Here is a 20,108-nt window from a genome sequence, read left to right as displayed (position 1 = left end):
GTCTAAAATTCCAGCAGAGCATTGTAAGAAACTCATTGGTGGTTACCGGAAGCGGTTGGTCGCAGTTATTTTGGCTAAAGTTTGTGCAGCCAAGTATTAGGCTGAGGATGCCAATACTTTTGTCTGGCCTATTTTTGGAGTTTTGTGTGAAATGATCAATGTTTTGCTTTTTGCTTCATTCTCTTTTGTGTTTTTTCATTTACGACAAATTAAATGAAGATAATAATACCAAAGAATTTGTGTTTGCAATCATTTTCAGGAAGAAACTGAGTATTATCTTACAGAATTGCAGGAGTGTCAATACTTTTGGCCACAACTGTATATATATATATATACACTCACTGGCCACTTTATTAGGTACACCTGTCCAACTGTGTGTTAAGACTTAATTTCTAATCAGCCAATCACATGGCGGCAACTCAGTGCATTTAGGCATGTAGACATGGTCAAGACAATCTCCTGCAGTTCAAACCGAGCATCAGTATGGGGAAGAAAGGTGATTTGAGTGCCTTTGAACGTGGCATGATTGTTGGTGCCAGAAGGGCTGGTCTGAGAATTTCAGAAACTGCTGATCTACTGGGATTTTCACGCACAACCATCTCTAGGGTTTACAGAGAATGGTCCGAAAAAGAAAAAAAATCCAGGGAGCGGCAGTTCTGTGGCCGGAAATGCCATGTTGATGCCAGAGGTCAGAGGAGAATGGGCAGACTGGTTCGAGCTGATAGAAAGGCAACAGTGACTCAAATTGCCACCCGTTACAACCAAGGTGGCCAGAAGAGCATCTCTGAACGCACAGTGCGTCGAACTTTGAGGCAGATGGGCTACAGCAGCAGAAGACCACACTGGGTACCACTCCTCTCAGCTAAGAACAGGAAACTGAGGCTACAATTTGCACAAGCTCATCGAAATTGGACAGTAGAAGATTGGAAAAACGTTGCCTGGTCTGATGAGTCTCGATTTCTGCTGCGACATTCGGATGGTAGGGTCAGAATTTGGCGTAAACAACATGAAAGCATGGATCCATCCTGCCTTGTATCAACGGTTCAGGCTGGTGGTGGTGGTGTCATGGTGTGGGGAATTTTTTCTGGGCACTCTTTGGGCCCCTTGGTACCAATTGAGCATCGTTGCAACGCCACAGCCTACCTGAGTATTGTTGCTGACCATGTCCATCCCTTTATGACCACAATGTACCCAACATCTGATGGCTACTTTCAGCAGGATAATGCGCCATGTCCTAAAGCTCGAATCATCTCAGATTGGTTTCTTGAACATGACAATGAGTTTACTGTACTCAAATGGCCTCCTCAGTCACCAGATCTCAATCCAATAGAGCATCTTTGGGATGTGGTGGAACGGGAGATTCGCATCAGGGATGTGCAGCCGACAAATCGGCGCCAACTGTGTGATGCCATCATGTCAATATGGTCCAAAATCTCTGAGGAATGCTTCCAGCACCTTGTTGAATCTCTGCCACGAAGAATTGAGGCAGTTCTGAAGGCAAAAGGGGGTCCAACCCCTTACTAGCATGGTGTACCTAATAAAGTGGCCAGTGAGTGTGTATATATATATATATATATGTGTGTGTGTGATCGATATTACATAGTGTATTACACATTTACAATTTATTACAGTTTTTTGTGTTCTAAAGTTGTATTCCGATAAATATATTTATGTTCTATCTAAATATCTTGATTATTGTATCATAAAAATGATTTAATGTCTGATGTTCACATTGTACTACAATAAATTTTTCACTTAAATGTAAGCAATATATGTGGGAGTCGGAGTCGGAGTCGGTGTAAGGGAAATTGAGGAGTCGGAGTCGCAGGTTTGGCTTACCGACTCCACAGCCCTGGACATTACGCCCGTGAGAAATGAGAGCAAGTAACCTCTGGAGTCTCATTCTCACTGTGAGCCAGGACTGCGAGAGTGATACTGCTGAGGTTACTCGTTACTAGTTGGATGTCGTCGGATCTTCAGAGAATTTTTTTTTTATTAAAAAATGGGTAAACTTGGGAAGGTGTGGGGGGTCTTTATTCAAATAAAATGTTTGCTTTTTTTCCCTGTGTGTATTTTTTTTCTTTTAACTTACAGGGTTATTAATGGGGGTGCCTGACAGATGCCTATCCATTAATAACCTAAAGGCTTGATGTCAGCTGACATCAATCCCAAAACCATTACCCTGCTTGCCAGGGCAAGCAGAATGAGCCGAGGCTAAGCTCCAGAAATGTTGCATTCAATGAATGCACTATTTCTGGGGCGTCTGAGGGCTGGTGTTATTAGTCTCAGAGGGGCCCAATATCCATACTCCCATACCAACCTATAAATATCAGACTGCAGCAGTCTGCTTATCCTTTGCTGGTTATGAAAAGTAGGAGGGTCCCCCCTTTTTAATAATCAGTAAAGGCTACGCAGACAGCTGTGTGCTGTTATTAACCCTTTCGCTACCCAACCTGTTTTCACCTTTCTGACCCGGCCAATTTTTACAATTCTGACCACTGTCCTTTTATGAGGTAATAACTCTGGAACACTTCAACTGATCCCACTGATTCTGAGATTGTTTTCTCGTGACATATTGTACTTTATGAAAGCAGTAAAATTTCTTCGATATGACTTGCATTTATTTGTGAAAAAAAATGGAAATTTCTCAATTTTCCAACTTTTAATTTTTATGCCCTTCAATCAAATTCATATCGCACAAAATAGTTAATAAATAACATTTCCCACTTGTCTACTTTACATGACACAGTTTTGGAACCAAATTTTTTTTTGTTAGGAAGTTAGAAGGGTTAAAAGTTGACCAGCAATTTCTCATTTTTACAAAAAAATTAACAAAACCATTTTTTTTAGAGACCACATCATATTTGAAGTGACTTTGAGGGGTGTACATGACAGGAAATACCCAAAAATGACACCATTCTAAAAACTGCACCCCTCGTGGTGCTCAAAACCACATTCAAGAAGTTTATTAACCTTTCAGGTGCTTCACAGGAATTTTTGGAATGTGGAAGGAAAAAATAAACATTTAAAAATTTTCATCTAGACCTAATTTTTTTTACTTTCGCAAGGGTAACAGGAGAAAATGGACCATACATTTTGTTTTGAAATTTCTCCTGAACATGCCAATACCCCATTTGTGGGGGAAATCTACTTTTTGAGCGCACAGCAGGGCTCAGAAGGGAAGGAGCGCCATTTGACTTTTTGAATGTAAAATTTGATGGAATAATTAGCGGGCGCCATGTCGCGTTTGAAGAGCCCCTGATGCACCTAAACAGTAGAAACCCCCCCACAAATGACACCATTTTGGAAACTAGACCCCTTATGGAACTTACCTAGATGTATATTGAGTACCTTGAACCCACAGGTGCTTCACAGAGGTTTATAGCGTAGAGCCGTGGAAATAAAAAAAATCACATTTTTCCCAAATAAATCTTTTTTAGCTCCATATTCTGCATTTTCATAAGGGAAACAGGAGAAATTGCTTCATACAATTTATTCTGCGATTTCTCCTGTGTACGCGATACCCCATATGTAGGGAAAAACACTGTTTCGTCACACGGAAGGGCTTTTTATTGCAAAATCTAGTTTTTGCATCACCATATTTTGAGCGCTTTTGGCCGACAAAGTCATGTGAGGCCTTGTTTTTTGCCGGATGAGCTGACGTTTTTATTGGTACCATTTTTCTGGGCACATGACATTTTTTGATCGCTTTCTATTCCGATTTGTGGGAGACAGAATGAACAAAACCAGCAATTGTTTTTTTTTCCTTTTTTTATACCGTTCCGCATGTGGTAAAATTGGTAAGGCAGCTTTATTCTTCAGGTAATTTTTTTATATTTTGATGCTTTTACACAATGACTATTTTATAGAAAAAATTATTATTTTTGCATCGCTTTATTCTGAGAGCTGAAACTTTTCTATTTTTCTGCTAATGGAGCTGTGTGGGGGCTTGTTTTTTGTGGGACAAGATGACTTTTTCAGCAGTACCATTTTTATTTACATCCGTCTTTTTGATTGCGTGTTATTGCACTTTTTGTTTGGCCGTACGATGATAAAGCCTTCTTTTTGCCTCGTTTTTTATTATTTTTTTTACGGTGTTCACTGAAGGGGTTGACTAGTGGGACAATTTTATAGAGTGTGTCGTTACGCTCGCGGCGATACCAAATATGTGTACTATTATTGTTTTTTTATTTACATAAATAAATGTATTTATTGGTATAAATTTTTTTTTTTTTTATTTGGGGATTTTTTTAAATATTTTTACACATTATATTTTTTTTAAACTTTATTACATTGTCCCAGTATGGGACATTACTATATAATCTGATACTTACCATTGTTGAGTATCAGATCAGCGATCTGACAGGCAAGGAAGGAGGCTTCTCAGGTCCTGCTCTCAGCAGGAGCTGAGAAGCCACCTCCCTGCAGGACCCGGAAGGACCCCGCGGCCATCTTGGAGCTGGGGGTCTCCATGGGCCATGAGCCCCCTCCCTGCGCAATGCTTCTCTATGCCGCAATCAGTACTGACAGCGGCATCAGAGGGGTTAAATGCCCACGATTGGTGCTAGCACCGATCGTGGGCGTTCCTGCAAGCTGTCATCTGTCAGCTTTCATGTACAACTGACACCCACACCCGATCATCGCGGCGCTCAGTGTGAGGCCGCGATGATTGTGCCGCCATACTACACCTTAAGCAGCTTGGATTGTCTGTCTCTCCACTCCTCCTCCAGACTCTGGGACCTTGATTTCCAAGGTCTAGTGTGAAGTATCCACAATCAATGATGGTTTCAGGAGCCATGTCATCTGCTGGTGTAATTCCACTGTGTTTTATCAAGACCAAAGTCAGCGCAGCCGTCTACCAGGAAATTTTAGAGCACTTCATGCTTCCCTCTGCCGACAAGCTTATTGGAGATGGAAATGTCATTCTCCATCATGAATTGGCCCCTGTCCACACTGCCAAAAGTACCAATACCTGGTTTACAAACAGCAGTATCACTGTGCTTGATTGGCCAGCAAACTTGTCTGACCTTAACCCCATAAATAATCTATGGGGTATTGTAAAGAGGAAAATGAGATATGCCATACCCAACAATGTAGACAAGCTGAAGGCTGCTATCCAAGCAACCAGGGCTTCCATAACACCTCAGCAGTGCCACAGGCTGATCACCTTTATACTACGCTGCATTGATGCAGTAATTGATACCAAAGGAGCCCCGACCAAGTATTGAGTGCATTTACTGAACATACATTTCAGTCGGCCAACATTTTGGATTTTAAAATAATTTTTTCAAGCTGGTGTTATAAAGTATTCTAATTTACTGAGATAATGGATTTTGGGTTTTCATTGGTTGTAAGCCATAATCATCAACATTAACAGAAATAAACACTTGAAATAGATCACTCTGTAATGACTATATAATATATGTTTCACTTTTTGTATTGAAGAACTGAAATAAATTAACTTTTTGATGGTATTCTAGTTTTGTGAGATGCACCTGTACATGTTATTTAATAATTTGTTGAAAGATCTTTCCTGGAATAGAAGTAAAGCTCACTGACCTGTAATTCCTGAGCCCCATCTTATTTTCCTTTTTTTGAAGATCGGGACAACATTTACCTTTCTCCAATCTTCTGGGACTTCTTCTGTTCTCCAGGAATTTTCAAAGATTCTGGCTAGTGGTTCTCTAATTTCCTCTGCTATTTTTTTTAGTACCCTAGGATGTAATTCATCTGGACCAGGAGATTTAAATTAATTTAAATCAGCTAAATATTCGCTCACCATCTCTCTGTATATAGAGAGTGTGGATATTTTATTCCTTTGATAGCACAGTGAAGATCAGTTGATATTACTTTTGCTTTCTCAGAGAACAACAAAAGCAAAATAGAAATTTAAAAGTTTGGCGTACTCCACATCATTTTTTACCACAGTGTGGGAGGAACGGCCCCTGTCGAGTATCCGGGCCGGAACCAAGGGAGCCGTCATCTTGGTTCCGGGGGAAACTGTCCCCGGGGGACAGAGTTTGAGGACGGACCGTTGTGACAGACAGATGGGCTGGGGGAGGGACCAGTAAAAAGGAGGTGGGGAATCCCCGGGACGATGAGTCAGCAGACCGACACAGAGACAGCAGGGGACCGTGGGAGCAGCTGAAAGCGAGAGCGACTCACCAGTGCCAGGGAGGACACTCACATAGGACTCCAGAAGGACGGTACCGAGGCAATCACCCGGGACTTGTTGCCCCGCTCCAGCCCGCGGCCACTGCAGCCCCAGTTCAACCCGCGGCTGCGGCCTACCCGCGGTCACCCGCGGCCGCTGCCATCTTGCTCCAGCCCATGGCTGTGGCCTGTTCCCCGCCACCCGCAGCCGCCCTGCTCTCACCAGTGGCCGCGGCAAGTACAGTGCCGCCGGCGGCCACCACTGTCCCGCTTCGGTCCGCAGCAGGGGCCAAGCCTCTGCTGGCTGCGGACTCCCCGTCGCAGCCGTTAGCTGCGCAGGTGGTCTGTGATTCGCCACCCTACATCGCTGCCGCTTGCCCAAGTTCGGGGACTGCGGCCCACCCGTCCATGGACTCCACCGGGGCCTGTGGGGCTTCAGTGTCATCAGGGCGCCGGAGCGCGCGAAGACTTCGCCAGTGCCTCAGCAACTGGGCCCAGCGACTGCTACGCCGAAAGACCACCAACCTGTGGGGCTTCAGTGTCATCAGTGCGCCGGAGCGCGCGAAGACTTCGCCAATGCCTCAGCAACTGGGCCCAGCGACTACTACGCCGAAAGACCACCAACCCAAACGGCGAGGGACGTCTGGACGGCTAAGTTGACTATATATTTACGGACCTGTAGTCGGCCATTCCGCGGCCCTATAGTGACCGGCTATTGCCGGAAGTAGTCGTGTTCTACCCGTTTGTGTTTGCTTGTTTTATAGCCCCTGCGAGGGCAACCAGTGTTACGCCTTTTTGTGATTCAGCTGTGACTGAGGAAAGTTCCCTCTAGTCTTATAAACATTATAGAAAGCACCAAATTGTCTCGCGACTCGTCACTGCATCCTGCGTACCTGCAATTACCACAACTGTAAAGAGATGGTCGGTCCTCTCAGATGCACCCCCTCCTTCTGCCGTATGACCCCCGTGCACTTTAAGTAATGAAGGTGTCTCTGTACCCATGTATATATGTTATGTGTTCTCATTTAATCTGCTGTAATCTGCCATGTATCTATGTACATTATATATGTTTTTATGTACTGTCGCTAGCTGAGGGACAGCAATAGTTAACAGTTGTGGGCTGGGCTTGCAGCCACAAGGTGATAGGAAACTGCAGCTTCCTCAGAACTGCTGGGATCTTTGACCAGTGCAGATGTACAGACAGACAGGGCACTGCCAGACCCCCCAGATGGCAGAGGTCTGTTTCCCCAGGCTAAAGACCACAAAGGACTAAAAGGACAGCAACACAGGCCTCTGGTCTCTGGAGGGGCCTTTGCGTTAGGCATTGGGTTCTGGGCACTGCACAGCAGGAATCCTGGGCCGTGCCATCTGCTGTCTCCCATTCCCCTCCGGCCACAGTGGAGCTTGCTCAGCAGACTCCACGATCCCGGTGTTCTGCCCACACCAGCATCAAGGTTCGGTCACTGCTGCCACCTCTGGTCCAGTTATGGCAATGCAGCCTGTCCAGCAGCAAAAGACTCCAGAGTCTAAGCTCTCCCCTCGCTCCACTGAGCATGCTCAGGAGATGATCTCCCATTGGGGATCGGGAGTCACATGCTCAGGTCCTTCTCCAGTTCTGATTGGTCCATCTGGAGGATCAGGAAGGTCCCGGAAGGGCATGGCTATAAAAGGCGGGCATGGCCGCCCTGCCATGCGCTATGATAGACTCTGAGGCTAATGCATTTAGTGTATGTGTGATGATGGATGAATGAGCCTGGTGACTGACGCATTATAATTCCACCCTCCTTGGATAATACGTATGTGTTAGGGTGAGGGATTAGAGTCAGTACCTTAGCTCTACAATGCATAGCGCCGCAGTGTTGCTCCACATCCACCGCTAGTGCCTAGAGCGTTGGCCACTGCTATCGCAGCATCCGCTAGTTACGCCGTGCACTTTAGTAGCACTTTCCAGCCCGGTTATTAGGCTGGTTAGTGGCGTCGGTCAGAGCGGATACTCCACACGTTGCAGCAGTGGTTCACACCCCGTGACCTGTGACGTTAACAGGTTGCGGTTGTTCGCCGGCAGGCACGTGTTTCGTGAAGTAACGGTGCACGTGTCTGTTAGCACCAGCTCAGTGATTACGCAACGGTGTCCAGCTTTACTCCTACACGCCTTTCCCTCATTGTTTAGCAGCAGTTGGTCACCTCTGCACGCTGGACCCTGGGCTGCGAACGCACTTTATATATTATTTCATCTTTATTATTTGGTGCATTCCGCCAGCCTCGTAACACTTTGCTGAAGGGGTCTCAGGCGCCCAGTTTCCAGCAGTTGGACGACTGTGATCCCTGACTGCTGCGGCCGTTGTGGGCACGACTGCAGCTAATGTCAGGGCGAGAGCAGATAATCCAGTGTTGAAAACTTGTCTTTTATGTCCATCCTTCATCCTCTGTTCAATAAAAAGTTACGTTTTCCCTGTTGGAATACAGCTGCATCTCTGGACTCTTAATTGCCTGGACTGCTGTGGCCCAAGGAGAGGAGGTAACACTGGGGGAAAGGCTGAATCCATCCTATATTGCATGTACAAAGGTCCGGGGTGTCTACAGAATTTTTTTAGTGGGTGACCTCGGTTCAGACTACCACCCCGGTGCCCCTTGTATTACAGCACTTCACCTTTTTATCTTGTAAAAATCCTATAGCATCTTTGAATTTTCTTTTGCTTTTGACATACCCCTAAAAAATTTTTTAATTGCTTTTGGTCTCCCTTGCAAGCCTCACTTCTTTATGACTTTAGCTCTTCTAATGCTTGTCTTGGGCACCACTGTATCAGCTGTCATTTGGTCCCTCCGACTATCCCCTTTAATAACTCATGCAACTGTAAGCAGGTTACGGGATACAATGACAGACAGAAGGCAGAGCAAGGGTTAACAATTTTAACAGTTTTAATTAAACGGGATTTACTCCTCACAGGGAGATAAATGGTTAAACGCGGGAATAAACAGTTCAGGTGTAAATAATATGCAGAGATAATGAACAAGGTAGTTCTGTTGTACACTTATCATGTCAGAAGTTTCTCCTACTGTAGATGCTCCTTGAAAGTCAGTAGCGCCGACAACAGCTGGCGCGGTGTTTGTCCAAGAAGGTCCTGCTGGTAACGGTGGTCTGTCTTCTGGCGGCAGTGGTCGGTGTCCGGTACCTTCCACTGGACCCCTAGTCCATATACTGATGTGGCCGGAGGAGCGTGGGCCACGGCACTGTCTGATATACCCTAGTCAATCGGGGCACAGATGGCAGTCCTGCACCCCATCTCTCTCTGGCAGCACGCACGCAGTATTCACTAGCCTGGAATGTTCAACACCTTGCTCCGTGGTGACCAAACGGGCAAACTGCATGTCTCTCCACACAGTCTCTGTCAGCAGTGGCGGTGCTTGTTTGCGGGCCTGCGCTGTACAGAAGCTCCAGGGCCGGAGCACTCACTGGTCCCTGCTGTGCACTTTCCGATCCCGCCAAGTCTCTCTCTAGGCCACAGGGTCTGTCTGCTGCAGTCCGTCGCAGCACCGGCGGGTCGGGTGCGGAGCGTGCTGCCTGCCATGCTGCTCGCACGCTGACAGCGGGGCGTTATGATGAGTCACCGAAGGAGGAAAAAACAAAATACCAGCTAAGTCCAGAAAAACCAGAGAGGTTGGCAGCTATCGGATTGCAGACCCCTGAACCTATCCACAACAACTAGCAGTAGCCGTGGGGGGTTCCTACGGTGCCCTAGACCCCTCGATCACAGCCGGAGAACTATATAGCCTAAAGACAGAAAGGGGAAAAACTAAACTGCCCCAGAGCAGACCCCAAAGCAAAAGGCAGCCCCCAACATATAATGACGGTGAAGCAAGATGAAAACACTAACACAGATAGAAAGATAGTTTGAGCAAATGATGGGGCCCAAGCTAACTACATAGGACAGGATAGGAAAGCTGCTGTCTGTCATCCGCAAAAACCCTATCAAAATGAGCCAACCGACTGATAGGAAAAACAGGCCCTGAAGTCGCTAGGCTTCAAAAGACTATATCAGCACTCAGGTATATTCTGAAGCAAAATATCAATAGATCAGAGACAAAAATGGAGTTCAGCTCACCCCCGTCCGGGGATGGCAGAACTCCCAAAAAACAAGGCAAAACAAAAACCAAACTGAAGAGTACAAAGAAGAGCAGAAAAACTTAGCTTTGAGATGCAGGAATCAGACTGGTCTCCAAGCATCCAGCAGGAAAATCACCAGCCAGGAAGAAGGGCGTCGGCAGCCTTATATCCAGTCCTCAATTCCAGCCACCCAGTCATCATCTAGCTGCCCATGTGTTTGGTAATCAGCCTCACTACCTTCCTTCACCAGAGGAGGGAGTTCATCAGACCTCAATGGTGAAGGGAAAAATGAACTCACAACAGTACCTCCCCCTTGAGGAGGGGTCACCGAACCCTCATCCATGCCACCAGGGCGATCCGGGTGAGCCCGATGAAAGGCACGCACCAATCTTTCGGCATGAATATCAGAGGCAGAGACCCAGGAATTATCCTCCTGACCATAACCCTTCCACTTAACCAAATACTGGAGTCTCCGTCTAGCCAGACGGGAATCCAGTATCTTCTCTACCTCATATTCCATGTTATCTTCAACCAATATAGGGTCAGGAGGTACCACCACAGGAACTACTGGTTCAACAAACCTCTTCAACAAGGACTTATGAAACACATTATGAATTTTAAATGTGACAGGAAGAGCCAACCGAAAAGAGACCGGATTAATAATCTCCAAAATCTTGTAAGGTCCAATAAATCTAGGCTTAAACTTAGGAGAAGCCACCTTCATAGCGATATTTTTTGATGACAACCAAACCATATCACCCACCTTAAACTGGGGACCAACGGTCCTACGCCGGTTGGAAAACCGCTGGGCCTTTTCCTGGGAGAGAGACAACTTATCCACTACTTGGTCCCAGATCTGGTGCATTCTCTCCACCACAGTGTCAACACCTGGGCAGGCAGAAGGCTCCACCTGCCCTGAAGAAAATCGAGGGTGAAAACCAAAGTTACAAAAAAAAGGTGACATCAAAGTGGCAGAACTAGCTCTATTATTTAAAGCAAATTCGGCCAAGGGCAAAAATGAAACCCAATCATCCTGATCGGCAGAAATAAAACATCTCAAATACGACTCCAAAGTCTGGTTTGTTCTCTCCGTCTGCCCATTGGTCTGAGGGTGAAACGCAGAGGAGAAGGACAACTGAATTCCCAGCTTGGAACAGAAAGTCCTCCAAAATCTAGATACAAACTGAACTCCTCTGTCAGATACAATGTTCTCAGGAAGCCCGTGCAAGCGAACCACCTGTTGCAAAAACAAGGGCACCAACTCAGAGGAAGATGGCAACTTAGGGAGTGGTACAAGATGGACCATCTTAGAGAATCTATCACAAATCACCCAAATAACAGTCATTCTCTGAGAGACAGGCATATCAGAGATAAAATCCATTGAAATATGGGTCCATGGCCTCTTGGGCACCGGCAAAGGCATCAACAAGCCACTAGAGCGAGAACAAGGTTTAGACCGGGAGCAAGTCCCACAGGACTGCACAAAATTCCTGACATCATGAGACAAGGAGGGCCACCAAAAAGACCGACTCACCAGATCTTTAGTACCAAAAATACCTGGATGACCAGCCAATGCAGAGCAATGAACTTCAGACATCACTCTCTTCCTCCACTGGTCAGGAACATACAACTTTCCACTGGGACAACGCTCAGGTTTGTCCTCCTGAAACTCTTCCAGAGCACGTCTCAAATCGGGCGAGATGGCAGAAAGAACTACCCCCTCGCCTAAGATGGTAGCAGGCTTAGTCACAACAGGAGAATCAGCAAGGAAACTCCTAGAGAGGGCGTCTGCCTTGACATTCTTAGTGCCTGGAAGAAAAGAGACCACAAAATCAAAACGTGTGAAAAACAAGGCCCACCTAGCCTGTCTAGGATTCAAGCGCTTGGCCGACTCCAGGTAAATCAAATTCTTGTGGTCAGTAAGGACCACGACTTGGTGTTTGGCTCCCTCCAACCAATGTCTCCACTCCTCAAATGCCCATTTCATGGCTAACAGTTCCCGATTCCCCACATCATAGTTACGTTCGGATGGGGAGAACTTTCGGGAAAAGAAAGCACAAGGATTCATTTTAGATGTCACAGGATCTTTTTGGGACAACACCGCTCCTGCACCAATCTCAGAAGCGTCCACCTCCACCTGAAATGGGAGTGAGACATCAGGTTGCCGCAAAACCGGAGCAGAAGTGAATCTTCGCTTCAGCTCCTGAAAGGAAGAAACAGCCTCCGGAGACCAAATCAGCACATCAGCACCCTTCCTAGTCAAATCCGTCAATGGCTTGGCAATACCAGAAAAATTAGCTATAAATTTCCGATAAAAATTAGCAAAACCCAAAAACTTCTGGAGGGCCTTCAAAGAAGTGGGCTGAACCCAATCATAAATGGCCTGTACCTTGGCCGGGTCCATTTCAATAGTTGACGGAGACAAAATAAATCCCAAAAATGAAATCCTCTGTACCCCAAAAAGGCATTTCGATCCCTTGACATACAGGGAATTCTCCCTCAAAATCCGGAACACAGTCCGAACATGTTCCACATGAGAGTCCCAATTCTTGGAGAAGATCAAAATATCATCCAGATAGATAATCAAAAATTTATCCACAAAGTCTCGGAATATATCGTTCATGAAGCACTGGAAGACAGAAGGGGCATTAGTGAGCCCAAAAGGCATCACCAGGTACTCAAAATGTCCCTCCGGAGTATTAAACGCCGTCTTCCATTCATCCCCATGCTTAATGCGAATAAGATTATACGCCCCCCTGAGGTCAAGCTTGGTAAACCAGCAAGCACCTTTAACTCTGGAGAATAGATCCGAAATCAGGGGTAACGGATACTGATATTTAACAGTAATTTTTTTGAGGGCACGATAATCAATACAAGGCCTTAAAGAACCATCCTTTTTAGCCACGAAAAAAAACCCAGCACCTAAGGGTGAAGAGGATGGTCTAATATGACCCTTCTCCAATGCCTCCTTAATATAGGATCGCATAGCCTCGTGCTCGGGTACAGATAAATTGAAAAGCCGACCCTTGGGGAATTTACACCCCGGGTTCAGCTCAATTGCACAGTCATAACTCCTATGAGGAGGCAAAGACGCAGACTCATTCTCACTAAATACATCATAAAAGTCAGCCAAATAGTCAGGAACATCATGCGACTGGGGAGAGGTGGAGAAAACAGGAGCATCACTAAGGGCACACCGACAACCCCAACTCACCACAGACAAAGATTTCCAATCCAGAACTGGATTATGAATTTGCAACCAGGGAAACCCCAGAACAATGGTATCATGGAAATTATGCAACACCAAAAATCTGCAATTTTCTTGATGGTCTGGGGCGACCCGCATTACCACCTGGGTCCAAAACTGAGGTTTATTCTTCGCCAAAGGAGTAGCATCAATACCCCTCAAAGGGATAGGCGTCCGCAGAGGTGTCATAGGAAATCCACAACGTTTAGCAAAATCCAAGTCCATTAGGTTAAGAGCTGCTCCTGAATCCACAAAAGCCTTGGCGGAAAATGTGGACAGGGAGCAGATCAGAGTAATTGCCAGAAGAAACTTGGGTTGAACACCACCCACAGAAAACGTGTGTGCACAACGTTTCTCTCGTTTAGGGCAGACAGAAATAATATGCGAGGCATCTCCACAAAAAAAACACAGCTTATTACGCCTTCTGAACTCCTGACGTTGCGCCCTAGACAAAACTCTATCACATTGCATAGGTTCAGACATTTGTTCAACAGGTGGCAACATCTCTCGTGTAGTTTTGCGTTCACGTAAACGCCGATCCACCTGAATGGCTAATGAAATAGAATCGTCAAGACCAGAGGGAACAGGAAATCCCACCATAGTATCTTTTACGGCTTCTGACAAACCCTTCCGAAAGAGGGCTGCCAAGGCACCATCATTCCAGGTAGTAAGGACCGCCCACTTTCGGAATTTTTGACAGTACAACTCTGCCGAATCCCGACCCTGGCTTAATGCCAACAGGGTCTTTTCAGCCTGATCAATAGCATTAGGTTCATCATACAACAACCCCAAGGCTTGAAAAAATGCGTTCACATTATTCAGAATAGGATTATCAGGTTTCAAAGAAAACGCCCAATCCTGGGGATCGCCGCGCAGCAAAGAGATGACAATTTTAACCTGCTGCGCGGAGTTCCCCGACGAGTTAGGCTTCAAGGCAAAAAATAATTTACAATTATTCTTGAAATTCAAGAATATAGACCGATCCCCCAAAAATACATCAGGAGTAGGAATCTTTGATTCAGCAGCATGTGAATGAGCAAGATATGCGGAAATTCCCCGCACTTCAGCAGCGAGCTGCTCCACACGATCAGACAATTGCTTCATCTCCATTGAGAGAAAAATTCCTCCTACGGCCTCAGAGATATAGAGGAAAAAATATGCACATAAAAAAAAAAAAAAAAATTCTGACACTTTTTTTTTTTCCTTTTTTTTTTCTTTCTACAATTCTCTCCTGCTATTGAGTACCCTAGGATCTGCGGTATGGCTGGTGATTCTGTTATGATGAGTCACCGAAGGAGGAAAAAACAAAATACCAGCTATGTCCAGAAAAACCAGAGAGGTTGGCAGCTATCGGATTGCAGACCGCTGAACCTATCCACAACAACTAGCAGTAGCCGTGGGGGGTTCCTACGGTGCCCTAGACCCCTCGATCACAGCCGGAGAACTATATAGCCTAAAGACAGAAAGGGGAAAAACTAAACTGCCCCAGAGCAGACCCCAAAGCAAAAGGCAGCCCCCAACATATAATGACGGTGAAGCAAGATGAAAACACTAACACAGATAGAAAGATAGTTTGAGCAAATGATGGGGCCCAAGCTAACTACATAGGACAGGATAGGAAAGCTGCTGTCTGTCATCCGCAAAAACCCTATCAAAATGAGCCAACCGACTGATAGGAAAAACAGGCCCTGAAGTCGCTAGGCTTCAAAAGACTATATCAGCACTTCACGCGCATTTTACCTCAGGTTCCGTCTGGGCTCTCTCTCTAAACATGCCCCCTCTTCCTCGGTCATGGGGCCTGTCCAGTCCCCTATTCCTTCCCCCAGGAAATAGGGGATGCAGACTCAGCAGTTCTGGACCCGCCTCAATACAGGTACTTGCAGACTGGTCTTCCTCTTTACACAATGGTGCCACAGTTTTGGCGAAGTTCTTGATGATCTTACGATAGTACCCGGACAGTGCCAGGAATGCTCTCAGCCTCCTCAGTTTTGTGGACGTATGCCATTTTTGAACAGCAGCTACTTTCTCCATGGTAGGATATATGTTGAAGACTGTGTGTCCCAGATAGTCAATATCCCTCTGAAACAATTTGCACTGTCAGGGCTTTATCTTCAGTCCATGCTTCTGAACCCATTCCAACACCTGTTCCAACCTGAGGAGATGCTCCTTAAAGTTGTCAGAGTAGATGATGATGTCATCCAGGTAAATAAGGGTTTTGATCTAGTAAGACACATTATCACAGTTTTAATATTTTAATTGGCTCTGTTCATTTGTCCAGTTGTAATCACTCTGCGTCCTTTTTATCTTTAATTTGTAATGTATCCTGTGTTGCTAGAGGTGTCTATGGACACCTCTAGTGTTCTGGACATTCGTAGTGCTTAAAAATTGATCTAGAAAAGGATGACCATCCCTTGTCATCCATTTCCCCAAGACTTCAATGTAAAGAAAATGGATCCAGTTGCTATCCCTCTTTTTGACTGTACAAAAATGTTGTGCAGACTATGTTTTGTTATCCTTCCAAAGTACAAATTGCAACTGGATTGCAGTAAAACAGAATTAATAAATCCTGTGGTTATTTCATTTTATTTCCAGTTTTGTCATCCCAAAACAGAGCCCAAAACAGAAATAACCAGTGGACATGTGAACAGAGCCTTAAAAGAATACGATTCCTCTAAGTAGCAAATGTATCTAAATAGTTTTTTCATTTGTTTTCAGGAAGTAAAGGCTAGCACAGTGATATTCAATTTAGACAGTATTTAGTCTAAGGAAACTAGATAATATATACATTAGGATATGCAAGTTTTAATGTCAAATATTCTAGATTACTGCTATAAATAGCTAGGTATTACATCCATGCATGGCCTATTTTATATCCTTTTAGACATTACTACAACATGTACAATTATTAATGTATGTTTCTTTTTAACTTGAAGATTTGATATCCAGCCTGGAGTTACTCGAGGAGAGATCCGCAGACTTTGGAGCACATTTATCACTAACCAAGACAAAACTCTTGACTTCCTGGAGTTTGTGAGACATTTCAGATACTCCCCCAAATCAGCATGCTATCCAAATGCAAAGATCTGCCCGCCAAAGAAAGGAGATGGAGATTTTTGGATCCGGTCTAAAAAACTGAACTGTGACTCTGACATTCTGATAGATAACGTCCGTGCTAAGGTAAAGAGTGTTAATTATCACTATCATTAACAGTAAAGGGTAATTCTAAAATGAAGATACAACATGTGGAAAACCATGGTTAACTGCTGTAGTATATGAGGGAACCCAACTCCAGAGTCCAAGAAGTCAAAACATAAAGACAGTCAGTGATCACTGTAGAGGCGATGAGAGACATATATGGTACATAGCGCAATGCGTAGTTCATTTTGACTATTAGTAACATAACAGCACAGGGTTTTTATATCAAAACAGAATCAAATTTATTGTCTTTCATAGACTTTACAATGAAACAACCTTAAGGCAAAGTCAATCAAACGATCTCACCAACTTGGTATTACAGGAACCTCTCAGGCTGCAATACAGACTATCCACCAGCTATTTCTCCAGCCTCTGCACATTACTACCACCTGAGCTAGACTAGGTGCATTTTATTAGATAAGATATCTGTGAACTAGAGTGTGGGAGCGACCCTTCCCACCCAAGTGTAACGCTACTGCCGGCCTCCCCCCCCCACATGGCTCTCCTCCATGCAGGGATGACTACATACTCACCTTCCCAGCCACTAGGCGCATCCCATTAGATGGGAGGTATCTTGTATAAAGGGCACCCTCCCCAATAGGGAGGTGCAAAAGCAATGAGTGTCATTAATGTACTAATGGTACAACTAGTGAGTTTAAAGGTCCCCTGGTCTTGGTGTGGCCAGTGTTCTGAACCCGAAGTCCCTGGTCCTTGTGCAGCCAGTCCTGAACCAGAAAGCCCTAGTCCTTAAGCAACCAGTCCTGAACCTGTAGTCCCTGGTCTTTGTGTGGCCAGTCCTGAACCCTGAAACTCTGGCGGTACCTGAACCAGTATCTAAGTGCCTATCCGAGTATTTTGTGTTTCCGAACTGTCCTATCAGTCTTCGAATCATCCTAGGAGTGCTACCTAGCAGCTATCTGCAGCTCAAGCTTGACTCCACTATCAGGAGCTCCAGTGAACACCAGATAGCTGCTTAGCTACCCACCTCCTAGGCAAGCCTGGCCCTGTGGCAACGTGGGTCCACGAACCACGTGCGCCACCTGCGTGCATAAGAGTAGGCTCTTTTGGGTCTTCCTAAATCATGAACCCAAAATTCAGTCAGGATAAAAACCATCTCAGTAACACATACCTACCATCCATACCATCCAGGACCTTACCTCCTGCCTTCTTACAATATATACATATATATTCTACATTATTCATTTATGGTAAGGCGCATGTCTGTTTATACATATATTTTAGGTGGAATATTTGTGGGATGACCTCCACAGAGAATTTGAAGATCTTGACCCTTATCAAACAGGATTTGTCAGCAAGGAGGAATTTAAAGATCTGTTATCTGAACTTTGCATACATTTGAATGATTATGAACGTGGAATGTTATCAAAGAAGTTTCAATCTAATGGCGATGGCCGGTGAGTTTTCACAAATTTATGTCAATAATCATTTTACAATTTACATATAGATGTGGCCATATCGTATTGATTCAATGTGCAAACAGTACAATTTATTTAATTCAGGATGAATTGGAATTTTATATTTATCAGACAGTTGTAAAAAAGTTTATAAACCTCACTGGAAAGAGTAGAGAATGTTGAGGGAGAAATCCCCAAATATATTTTCAAAGTAAAGACAGCTTAGATTAATTTAAAGGAATATGATACGTTAAGGGGCAACTTTGTTACTTGGTTGCAAGTGCTTGAGGGTAAAGTATTTTGTGTGGTTGGGTTTCATTAATGTAGTGTCCCTGTTCCTTTTTTATTCCCTAAACCTACGTAAATGTTAGTGTAATTGTTGTGTCAGTGTGTTAATTCACTCACTGGTCGCCATCTTCTCTGGTATCCAGCCCCGTTCTGCTCCGATTCAGAGTTGCACAATGGCAGGGCTGACATTAGAGGCAGGCAGACTAGGCATCTTCCTAGGGCCACCACTACTTCAGGAGCCCCCAGTCAGTGGAGTGCCGCTAATAGCAAGATGCCATGCCAATACCGTTGAAAGCAATGATGGAGGAGAGAGCGTCAGATGACAATCCGTCTCCCATCACTCCCCCACTGCCTCTGGCGCAGCGGGCACGCGACGGCGTCACTTCATTGTGTGCCACGCTGTGCCGACAATGGAGCTGCTGAGACATTCTGTAGAAGCCAGAGCAGCAGGGGGAACGGGGAGAGGTAAGTATTGTATTTATTTATTTTTTTTAATACTGCAGTACTGTGGGGCTGCATTATACTGTGTGTGCGCATGTGTGTAGGACTGTAGGGTTGCATTATACTGTGTATGTGTGTGTGGCTACATTATATTCTATGTGGGGGGCTGCATTATACCCTATGTGGGGGGCTGCATTATACTCTGTGTGGGGGACTGCATTATACTGTATGAAGGGGGCTGCATTATACTCTGTGTGGGGCCTGCTTTATACTCTAAGAGATTACTACATTATATTCTATGAGGGGGCTGCATTATACTCTGAGATGGTTATATTATACTCTTCAAGGGGGCTGCATTATACTCTATTTGGGGCTGTGTTATACTCTATGTGGGGGGCTGCATTATGCTCTATGAGGGGAATGCATTATACCCTACAGGGGTCGCATTATGTTCTATGTGGGGGCTGTATTATGCTTTGAGGGTGCTTCATTATGCTCAGAGTGGGGTTGCATTATGCTCTGAGGGGGTCTGTATTATACTCTATGGATCCTTCATTATACTCTGAGGGGGCTGCTTCATACTCTATAAGGTGGCTGCATTATACTCTTAGAGGGGGCTGCATTATTCTCTCTAAGTGGACTTCATTATACTCTATGTGGAGGGCTGCAATAACTCTATGTGGGGGGGCTGCATTATACTCTATGAGTGGGCTGCATTACATTCTAAGGAGCCTGCATTATACTCTATGTGGGGGGCTGCATTATGCTCTATGAGGGGAATACATTATACTCTATGAGGAAGCTGCATTATACTTTATGAGGTAGCTGCATTTTACTCTATGAGGGGGACTGTATTATGCTCAGAGAGGGCTTCATTATGCTCTGAGTGGGGTTGCATTATGTTCTGAAGGGGTCTGCATTATACTCTGAGGGGGCTAAATTATACTCCATGAGGTGGCTACATTATACTCTATGAGGGGGGCTGCAATATGCTCTGAGGGGGGTCTGCATTTTATTCTATGGGACAGATGCATAATACTCTATTGAGGATTATGCAGTGTATTATACTATATGTGCTATATGGGGGCGGAATTATACTATATTGGGGCTATATCAGGGACTATTGGTATTGCATTATACTAGATGTATGGGACCTGCATTATACAGTATTGAAGACTATAGGGAATCCATTATACTATTGTCATGTCGGACGCTGTTCACACCACAGCATCCGGCAGGCAGAGGTAGTTCCACCTCCAGCCAC

At 45.0% G+C, this 20,108-nt stretch overlaps 1 protein-coding gene across 2 annotated transcripts in view; it reads left to right on the top strand.

The window, feature by feature from the left end:
- LOC141092403 (EF-hand calcium-binding domain-containing protein 6-like) overlaps positions 1-20,108 on the top strand; it is a 266,005-nt gene that overhangs the window by 201,978 nt on the left and 43,919 nt on the right. For both annotated transcript variants that reach the window (XM_073578531.1, XM_073578540.1), the window contains 2 exons: positions 16,439-16,682; positions 17,943-18,115. In XM_073578531.1, the coding sequence (XP_073434632.1) occupies positions 16,439-16,682; positions 17,943-18,115 (417 nt within the window). The remainder of the gene's footprint in view (positions 1-16,438; positions 16,683-17,942; positions 18,116-20,108) is intronic.

Source organism: Dendrobates tinctorius, unplaced genomic scaffold (assembly GCF_039654945.1).
Source record: "Dendrobates tinctorius isolate UK_male_01 unplaced genomic scaffold, ASM3965494v1 ptg000008l, whole genome shotgun sequence".
In the NCBI taxonomy this organism is placed as follows: domain Eukaryota; kingdom Metazoa; phylum Chordata; class Amphibia; order Anura; family Dendrobatidae; genus Dendrobates; species Dendrobates tinctorius.
Note: the sequence above shows the minus strand (reverse complement) of the source record. Positions and strands in the feature narration are given on the sequence as shown.